The sequence below is a fragment of the Akebia trifoliata genome, chromosome 13 (assembly GCF_017979445.1).
Source record: "Akebia trifoliata isolate Shusen 1 chromosome 13, ASM1797944v1, whole genome shotgun sequence".
NCBI lineage: Eukaryota > Viridiplantae > Streptophyta > Magnoliopsida > Ranunculales > Lardizabalaceae > Akebia > Akebia trifoliata.
This window is the reverse complement of record NC_141387.1, coordinates 9,543,149-9,554,009: the sequence shown is the minus strand read 5'-3', so window position 1 is coordinate 9,554,009 and position 10,861 is coordinate 9,543,149. Positions and strand designations below refer to the sequence as shown.

Here is a 10,861-nt window from a genome sequence, read left to right as displayed (position 1 = left end):
TAAGGTCTAATGCAGAATCTGTCTAGACTACAGAACAAAATCGTTCAGATAATGAGAAACTTTTTGTTCCCTCATGATAATACAAGTTGCAAGATCTACCATGTCGAATGGCTTTCTAAGGCTTAAAATTAAGAGAAAAGTATCGCATTATCATCCTATACAAGAATGTCATCAACATAAAATATGAGAGAAAAATGATGAGAAGATAAATGGCAAAACGAATGACTATAGACATATATCAGCCTATAAAGAGAAATTCAAAGATTCGAGCAAAACAAGTGAACTACCAATGAAACACGAAGTAACGTGCACTTGACATCAATATTCTAATAAATTTACCTTCAACACGAGACAACTAATAATGGAACAAAGAGGATAATTGTTGGCTTTGCCATTAGAATGGATGCTAGGTAATGAGTGAGGGGGCTAAATTCAAGGGGTGCACATTGGTTCGAGTCAAATCGATTGATTCAATTCGATTCTCGATTAAGAGGTATCATAGAACCGAACCAGTATATGATATATATCATATATAACAAATTAAATAAACTCAATAGGGATTAGATTAGAGAATCAGAAATAGAAGACCTTGAAGCTTTCATCTCTTCTTCTTCAAGCGAACAAACCCTAGCCGTTGTCATCCCTCACCAACCAAGTTGCCGTCGCCACCTATTGCTTCACCTCCTCACCTTCTCACCAAGTCTCTCTCTCTCTCTCTCTCTCAAGAATTAATAAGGGCAACCCAACAATAGTCATAGTCATTTTTTTTTTTTAATCTTTTGAGTCATGTTGTTGTTGTTGGTGTGTTGTGCACAAATTTCTTGCACAGAACCATATATGCTTCTCACTCGTATCTCGATGAAAATCATCTGTGGTTACACATCCACATAGTGAGCTCATATATGATTTCTTTCTCAAATGTCTATGCCATAAGAAACAAAAACAAAAAAAATCCACCTTTATTGACTAATGGATGGCTGAATCCCACATCACATTTGGGTCCCTCACCACATCACATTTGTTTGATTCCAAAACAATTTTTATTTTTATTTTTATATAAGGCATTTCCCACTTTTTGTTAGTATACATATTATTAATATAAAATTCATTCCATATACTATTTTAATAGATACATATCTTTTAAAAGAGATCCAATTCAATTGATAGATAATCATTTATTACTGTACTTTTACTAAGGAATTTATCTTTGATTGAATTTGATATTCCAACCAAATCAGTCAATGATCTTCTCAAATTTTTGTTTCCTTATTTTTACAATGAGCTGTACCCAAATTTCTGTTTCCTTATTTTTCACTTAATTATTACAATGAGCTATACAATCCTTCTTGCTGGATTTTTCCTTCTCTGTTTAGATTGTAACATGCTTTTATAAATATAATTAAAAATACCTCTTCTTTCATTAAGGAAGAGAACATCAAATTCTTTTTCAGTCTCTTAATTTAATATGGTATCAGAGCCATAAGATCTGAGCCTCTACAATAATGGTGGAGTCTACAGTCAATGATATCCAAGGATCAAACGATCCTCTCTTCATTCACCACTCAGATAACCCCACTGCAATTATCGTTTCTCCTCTTCTCTCAGGAGACAACTATGGCACATGGCTTCGTGCCATGACGATGGCACTTCGTGCAAAGAATAAGATTGGATTTGTTGACAGATCGATTGAACCAGCTAAAAAAGCCGAAGCCTTGCATAAATGGAAAAGATACAATGATTTGGTCAGTTCATGGATTCTCAACTCCACAGAATGATATCAGTGGAAGTATACTATATGCAGAAAATGCTAGAGACATATGGGTCGATCTTCGTGACCAATTCACTCAAACAAATGTGCCCAAGATCTATCAACTGAAGCTGGCTATTGCTTCCTTGAAACAAGAAGAATCCTCTATTTCCACATACTTTACGAAGATAAAGGCGTTATGGGATGAACTCAACTCGCTTTCAGTCGTACAACCTTGCACTTGTGGTCACAGAAAGGCAAGTGTTGCTCATCACCAAATAAGATCGTGCCATGGAATTTCTCCAAGGTCTCCATGAGCATTATTCACCACTTCGAAGTCAGATTTTGTTAATAGATTCATTACCGACTACAACCAAGACATATTCTCTCGTACGCCAGGAAGAAAAACAACAAGAAATCCACTCTTCATCTTCTTCAGTCACTATACCAGAAATTACTGCACTCACAACCAACAACCCTAATCTCATAGAAACTACATTACTAAATCATGCTAATGTTAGCATTAACAACATAAATTTTTGTCTAAACAGATCCTTCAATCGACAAAATAATCAACGAAATAATAATGGAAACGACCGTCGAAGATCGAAGATGCATTGTGACCATTGTGGATATGACAATCACAACATAGAGACATGTTATAAATTACATGGATTTCCTTTTGATCGATCGAGGAACAATTCTAAGCACCCAATCTATTAAAGTCCCTTATCTTCGAGATCTTCGCGACCGAACGAACGAGCAATGGTGTCAGTCCCAATGATTACACAAGAACAATATAACAATATTCTAGCCATGCTTTCATCAGGTAATACTAATGGCAATGCCAATCTAGCAGGTATAGCTCTCACCACTCAATTAGACTCTGTTTGGATTATTGACACTGGGGCCACCAATCACATGTGTTCTTCTTTATCCCCCTTATCATCTCATTCACCCTGCACTACACCAACCTTTGTTCAATTACTAGATGGTTCCAATGGACAAGTCACTCACATTGGATCTGTGAATCTTTCTTCAAGTCTTAAACTTGATCATGTCTTTCACATCCTATTAAATTTAATCTTTTATCCATTAGTCAACTTACAAAGTCTCATCAATATTCAGTAACTTTTTTTTATGATCAATGTATTTTTCAAGACCTATATACGAAGAAGATGATTAGAGTGGGTAGTGTGCATAATGGACTCTACTATTTCCAAGTATCCTCCTCCCACCTAGTTACTGGGATCCCTACCATTGATATTTGGCATTGGAGACTTGGACATCCTTCTCTCAGTCGATTATCAGAGTTAGCCAAGAACTTTTCATGTATTTCTTGTTCCAATAAATATGTTTGTGATGTTTGTCCTCAAGCGAAGCAAACAAGTTTAAGTTTTTCAACTAGTTCTATTTCATCAAATAAACCATTTCAGTTGATTCATTGTGATATTTGGAGAAGTTTCTCTCAATCATCTTTTTTCGGTGCACATTTTTTTCTTACTATTGTGGATGACTTTTTTCAATGTACCTGGACTTATCTAATGCGGTTTAAATCGGACTACTTAAAATCCTTCTTTGCAATGGTTAAAACTCAATTTCATTATCAAATCAAAGAAGTTTCCTCTGGTGATGGTGATATTTTCTTTCCTCAAATCCAACAAGTACGTTCTGACAATGGGACTGAGTTTTTATCCAATGAAATGCAACAATTTTTTTCTCAACAGGGAATTGTTCACCAACGTAGTTGTGTTTCCACACCTTAACAAAATGGGGTTGTAGAAAGAAAACATAGACACCTCCTAGAGGTTGCCCGTGCCTTGAGATTCCAAACTCATTTACCTCTCACTTTTTGGGGAAAATGCATTCTTACTACTACATACTTGATCAATAAAACACCCACGTCTTTCTTAGATGGAAAATCTCCTCATGATGTTTTATTCCATGTCCCACCTTCATATTCTCGCCTACGCGTGTTTGGCTACTTGATTTTTGCTCACAATGCTCATGTAAAGCACAAGTTTGATCAATGTGCAAAACTAGGGGTCTTTGCTGGTTACCCATATACCCAAAAGGGATATCACATATACGACATCACCACTAAAACTATTTATGTGTCTAGAGATGTTATTTTCCATGAAACCATCTTCCTTTTTCAAGACATCTCCACCCCATCAAATCCCACTTTTTTTTCAGTTCATTGCCCATAAAAGATCATCCATAATTTGACTTTGCACCCCACCAAGTGGCCATTCCCACATCTTCACATTCTATTCCAACCGCATTTTCCCCAGATTCACAATTTGATTAACGACCTGATTCTGAATTGGCTAGCCCATCCATTCCATTCACAAATTCCTCTACCACTCATTCCACTCGAGAACGTCGTCTTCCTTCTTACCTAAAGGATTATCATTGTTCCATAGCCACCAAAGTGCCACTACCTTTTCCAACGGCTTCTACACAGACAGGTACTCCCTACCTTCTACACGACTTTATTTCATATGCTAATTTTTCATATTCCCATCATGTTTTTCTCTCAACTATTTCTTCCACATGTGAGCCCAGGTCATTCTCTCAAGCAATGAAAGAGCCTTGGTGACGTGATGCTATGACTACTGAAATTAGTGCTCTTGAAATAATCGTACTTGGACTCTTACATATCTTCCACCCCATAAGAAGTTGATTGGGTATAAGTGGGTCTACAAAATTAAATATCGGTCAGATGGCACTATTGATCGCTATAAAGCTCGTTTGGTCGCCAAAGGTTTTACTCAAGTTGAGGGGCTTGATTATCATGACACCTTTGCACCCGTTGCCAAGCTTGTTATTATTCGAGCACTTCTCTCTATTGCCACTGTCAAACGCTGGTTTCTTCACCAACTTGACGTCAATAACGCCTTCCTCCATGGTGATCTGGAAGAAGAAGTTTACATGCAACTCCCACCTGGATTTGCTTCAAAGGGGGAGACTCATGTTTGTCCATTACATAAATCATTATATGGCTTAAAATAGGCTTCATGCCAATGGTTTGCGAAATTCTCCAATATTCTCCTACAAGCTGGTTTCTCACAATTACGAGCTGATTACTCTTTGTTCACATGCACCACTGGACGATCCTCTACCTTTGTTCTGGTCTACGTTCATGATATAATCATCACTAGGAATGATGATTCTGCTATTAAACACCTCAAAGACTTCCTTACTCAGAAATTCTTTATAAAAAATATTAGTCATCTCAAGTACTTCCTTGGTATTGAAGTAGCTCGCTCTCGTCAAGGCATTTTTCTATGTCAACACAAATATATCTTGGATATCCTCAAAGACACAGGCTTACTTGGTGCTAAAACTTCTCCCTTTCCAATGGAGCAACATCTTCACTTGACTCCAACCGATGGGAGTCCCTTACCGGATCCATCTATTTATCGTCGCCTCGTTAGTCGTCTTATTTACCTTACCATCACCAGGCCTAACATCATTTATTCAGTCCATATTTTGAGCCAATTCATGTAAGCTCCTCATATCGGCCACATGGATGTGGCCACTAGAGTCTTTCGTTACCTTAAAGGCTCCCTTGGAAAGGGCATTCTTTTTTCCTCATCTAGTTCACTACAATTGAGTGGTTTCTACGACTCCGATTGGGCTAGTTGCACAATGACTAGACGATCAACTACCGGTTATTGCACCATGCTTGGTTCCAATCCTATTTCTTGGAAACCCAAGAAACAGACCACCATCTCTCGTTCATCTGCCGAAGCGAAATATCGTGCCATAGCCACACTCACCTCAGAACTCCAATGGCTAAAGCATTTACTCACTGATCTTGGTATTCCTCATCCATCTCTCATTACCCTTTATTGTGACAATCAAGCAGCCATCCACATAGCTGAGAATATTATGTTTCACGAGCGAACAAAACACATTGAGTTGGACTGATACTTCGTTTGCGAGAAGGTTCAATCCAAATTAATCGCCCTTCGATACATACGTTCTTCTGAGTAAATTGTAGACCTCTTTACTAAGCCATTGGGCCAGTTCCCTTTTCACAAGCTCATTAGCAAGTTGGGCATTACCGATGTGCACGTTCCACCTTAAGGGGGAGTATTAACCCACCAAATCAGTCAATGATCTCCCAACCAAATTAGTCAATGATCTTCTCAAATTTATGTTTCCTTATTTTTACAATGAGTTGTACCCAAATTTTTATTTCCTTATTTTTCTCTTAATTGTTACAATGACCCGTACAATCCTTCTTACTGGATTTTTCCTTTTCTATTTAGATTGTAACATGCCTTTATAAATATCATTGAAAATACCTCTTCTTTCATTAAGGAAGAGAACATCAAATTCTTTTTCAGTCTCTTAATTTAATAGTCCCATTTGAATTTCTTAATTGATGCATTAGAGAGGATAGGTATCTTAAGTTGTGCATTTCTTAATTGTTTATGTTGAAATTTTAATATTTATTTTGCTTAGTTTTAAATATTTAATTTTACTATTGAAATTTGAAATTACTAAGTAGGAGAATTGAAAATCGAAATGAACCAAGGTCGGTTTGGATTGGTTATGTTCTATTTGATTCAATTTGATTCCAATTTTGCCCCCAAACCGAACCATGTGCACCCTTACTAAATTCCTATTGCGTGAATTACACCCCTCATGTTACTTGTGCCACATGTTCTAGCGCCCCCACCCCCTCGATTAGTCTTGCTCTCGCCAATTTGTGAGAACACCTAGATTAGCAAATAAATAAACTTCTTTACCACTGCTTGAAAAAAAAAATAGCGCTCATCCCAACTGGTTGATCCGAGCCTTCCATTAGATGATTTGTACTAGCCAGTACACCATTGATTGGCTATTCTAGACGATAAAGAAAAAAAAAAAAACAAGAGATGTCCAATTATTGCATGTTTGGAGGCCGACTCTTTGAATTATTTCAATGAAAAATCAACATGCACATGTACGATCAATCAATTGCTCGTGCGCCTTTTTAACACAAGGATACATATGATTTCCATTCCACTGTTATTCGTCACCCTTACAAATCCACCCATGTATCTAGACCCATAGGCCCAACTATGGGCCAAGGCAACTAGCCTCTTAGAGTACCATATCTCATCCAAATCTTACAGGAATATGCAATACCCAACAAGTCACACATATCAGATAAGTTGAGATAAATCCCTATGAGTGGCCAACAAGAGGGGGATTGGCCACTACGCATAAAAATATATATTTATCTATAGTTAAATTTATATCTAAAATATATTAGTGGATTGGATGATTTGGGCTGGATTGGGCAATCATAGGGCCAAGTCCAATTGAACTTTTCGAAATGAAATTTTTTGGGCCTGACCCTACTTTGTAGGCCCAAGATGAGGGTCTAGGAGGCCAACGGGCTCAATTTGACACCCCTAACCTTGTTACATCATGTACAACCAACCTTTATTTGTTTGTTATAGATTGACCTTTGGATCTAACTCACGTGTATCTTAGCATTTTCTTAGTTTATTCTGTACTGAAGAAGACGTCAGCGAAATCCTTCCAAAAGAAAGATTAAAGAAGCGAGAAATAGTCAACTCTACTGCCTGAGGAGTTAGTGATTCTGACCTCATTTGTATTTCCCAAAAACAGGGCAGGCACCAATGTCTCTTATATAATTAGAGTTAGTTAACCAGAAACCCACGTTTTCTAAGATCATGTGGCCCACGTTCTTCGCTCTCACTTCTTCTCCGTCGTAACGACGTTACGTCACTACTGTTACCAACGTTAAGAAAGCGTGGTTTACAAACATGAGGTCACTCTAGCATATGGTTTTAAAACTCGGTTTTGCGTCTCGTCTTGTTCAGGTCCAATACCGAGTCATCTCGGACAAGTTTTTTGATATGTTTGTGATGTCTCATAAGACAAATGAAAAAATTAAACGTGAATCCTAAATCTCGATAAAAAAAATGACTTTATGAGTTGGTCTCGTTCAACTTCGATGTTGAGTTAAATCGGATGGTACGTCTCGGTCTCGGATGAGTTTTAAAATCATGCTCCGGCACGTGTCTTAACCAAAATGTGAAGTAGTACTTTAAATCACCTTTTAAAAAATGAGTCGTGCTAGAGTGAATCCAGCGAGGGTCACATAAACGTGATGGCGTGCATATGCTCATAGATGTATTTTACTCGTATCTCGGAGAAACACATCTATGAGCATGCGTATGCCACCACGTTAGAATGTCCCCCGTGTGTCCCCATTGAATCACTCCAACATTAAACTTACAAAGATAATGAATTTAAATTTCGGAAAAAGGTTTTAAAACACTATAATGATGTGTTATTTTGAAAATTGTTAAATCGTTAGCTTCTTTCTTAATATTAAAGTCATTATATATGGAGTTAGGCTCAGCTGCCTACATTAAGGAGTCAACACGTAGCCAATGGTTTGTCTTATATGACTTAAAAGTTTGGGATTGAATTCTGTTTTCTTTTTCTTCTGAGAATGATCTCTATGATGAGGAGGTCATCATTAAAAGAATTAGTCCAATTTGAATCTTCTAACCCCATCCAAAGTGATTAGAATTGTGGACTATTAATTTTTTTTTTACTGATAATTTGTAAAGTACTTTTGATGGAGTTAGAATTTCAAATTAGACTGATATTTTGTGAGGATCACTCTATAGATTATCCTTATAAAAAATCAACTCAATCCAAAACTTTGAAGCCATCTAGGAAAATTTTGACTCCCTGATGTTGACTGTCGAACCCCACACACACACACACACACACACACACACATATATATGATGAGGAGATCGTACTCACCAAAAATCAGTCAATTTCAAAACTTCAAATCCCATCAAAAATGATTTATAAAAAATAGACGGTCAACAATTATTCAATTAGTAAACATGGGCTTAGAAGTTCTCAATGAATTGATTTTTGGTGAGGATGATCTCCTTGTTATATATCACAACATAAAAATAAGAAAAGACCTATTTTGTTGTGGTTATTTTGTAGGTCATCCTGGTCTTTTGATTTGTTTTAAATAAGTAAAAGAAAAGAAGCTAATCCCCTTTCTTTTTTAGTAACATAAGTGGGTAAAGTATTTTTATTATAATTAAATTTGAGAGTTCAGGTACATGGCATGCTTCCTAATTTTTTTTTTTTCTCCTTTTTAAAACAACAACAACATTTTAATGGATCCATAATAAAAGAGCTCTCATGAAAACCCTTTTAATGGTGTCCATAGTTAACCAAAATTATATCTTAACATTAAAGTTATATTTATTTTAATTTTCTATAATAGATGCATTTTCTTAATGTATTAATTTGAATGAGTTAGTGGATAAAATTCTCTAACTGAACCTATATAAGAATTATAAATTGAAAGTAAAAGAAGAGATCGAACTCCAACTCGCTTAGCTCTTACCGAGTTCTTTATAACGAAACATATTATTAAAGTCGTCGATGGATCAAGCTCAAAATTCAACCCAATCCGATCCCATAATTTAGGGTATGGATCTAGATTTTGAGATCCACGAGGATAGGTCTAGATCAATAACAAAAATAAATGAGATAATATATTTGCCTTACAAATATTTTAATATAATTTCCAATTGGGTAATAAATTTTAAACCCACTTTAATCCATTAACAATCTAGGAATTATCGAAACTTGGTTTTAATATTTGTTTATGTTTGAGATGACGACAATTAAAATGAAAAGAAATCAATGTAAAAATAAAAACAAAAAAACAAAAAATTAATTCAATCAAATGACGACAATTAAAATGAAAAGGATAGTTTAAAAATTGTAGATAAAACTTATATCATCCATACATTTTTCAATTTATTGTTATACTTGTTACTTAATGTTGGCAATAATACAGTATCAACATGAACATAATCCTGTCAACATTACTTAATACATGTCTTTATATATAGAGGGTTGAGGTCCATTGACTCTAAGAATGACTCGTGAAAAAAACACATGATCTCAACCCTCTAAACACAAAATCCAATGGTTGAGATTTATAAGTATCTTGATAATACAAATCTTGGAGATACTTATCTCGAGGATAAATCTCAACCATTGGATTTTTCTTTTAAAGGATTGGGATCATGTGTTTTTTTTTTATGAATCATTCTTAGGAGTCAAGGGATCTTGAAGCATATCTATATATAGGGAAATGTTCAACACCCTAAGCTTTACTTTTTTTTTTTTTTTTTTTTTGAAAGGTCAAAAAGAAAAAAAAAAAAAAAAGAGTTTTGTCCCACACTTTAACAAACGTGTTTTGTCCTACATGGGTTAGAAGTTTTGGAATGGGCTGATTTTTGGTGAGGATGATCTATATGATTAGAAGATCATCCTCACCAAAAATCAGCCCATTCCAAAAAATTTAACCCCATGTTTATAAGTTGAAAAATCATGGACCGTCCATTTTTTTGTAAATCATTTTTTATGGGGTTAGAAGTTTTGGAATGAGCTGATTTTTGGTGAGGATGATCTCCTCACCATAGAGATCATCCTTACCAAAAATCAGCCTATTCCAAAACTTCTAACCCATGTAGGACAAAACACGTTTGTTAAAGTGTAGGATAAAGCCTAGGGTGGGGAACGGGACAATGGCAAACATTTTGGCAAACACATTTTTCAAAACATGGGTTAGAAGTTTTGGAATGGGCTGATTTTTGGTGAGGATGATCTCTACGGTGAGGAGATCATCATCACCAAAAATCAGCCCATTCCAAAACTTCTAACTCCATCAAAAATGGTTTACAAAAAATGGACGGTCCACGATTTTTCAACTTGTAAACTGGGGCTAGAAGTTTTGGAATGAGCTGATTTTTGGTGAGGATGATCTCTTCACCGTAAAGATCATCCTCACCAAAAATCAGCCCATTCCAAGACCTCTAACCCATGTTTTGAAAAAAAGTGTTTGTCAAAATGTTTGCCATTGAACGGGATCCTATATATATATATATAAACACATGATCCCAATCCTTTAAAAGAAAAATCCAATGATTTAGATTTATCCTCGAGTTAAGTATCTCCAAGATTTGTATTATCAAGATACTTATATATATATATATATATATATATATATATATATATATATATATATAT

At 35.6% G+C, this 10,861-nt stretch overlaps 1 protein-coding gene across 1 annotated transcript; it reads left to right on the top strand.

Annotated features, from left to right (window-relative positions):
• Positions 1–1,502: 1,502 nt before the first annotated feature.
• On the top strand, positions 1,503–2,064 carry LOC147387768 (uncharacterized). The gene is made up of 2 exons (XM_086420234.1): positions 1,503–1,673; positions 1,771–2,064. Exons 1-2 carry the CDS (start codon positions 1,503–1,505, stop codon positions 2,062–2,064), a joined length of 465 nt encoding a protein of 154 aa, XP_086276360.1.
• The last annotated feature ends 8,797 nt before the right edge of the window (positions 2,065–10,861 follow it).

Coding starts and splice junctions, on each gene's coding strand:
- LOC147387768 (XM_086420234.1), top strand. CDS start 1,503: ATGGTGGAGTCTACAGTCAATGATATCCAAGGATCAAACGATCCTCTC. Junction 1,674..1,770: donor CAAAGAATAAGATTGGATTT/GTTGACAGATCG, acceptor TCAACTCCACAG/AATGATATCAGTGGAAGTAT.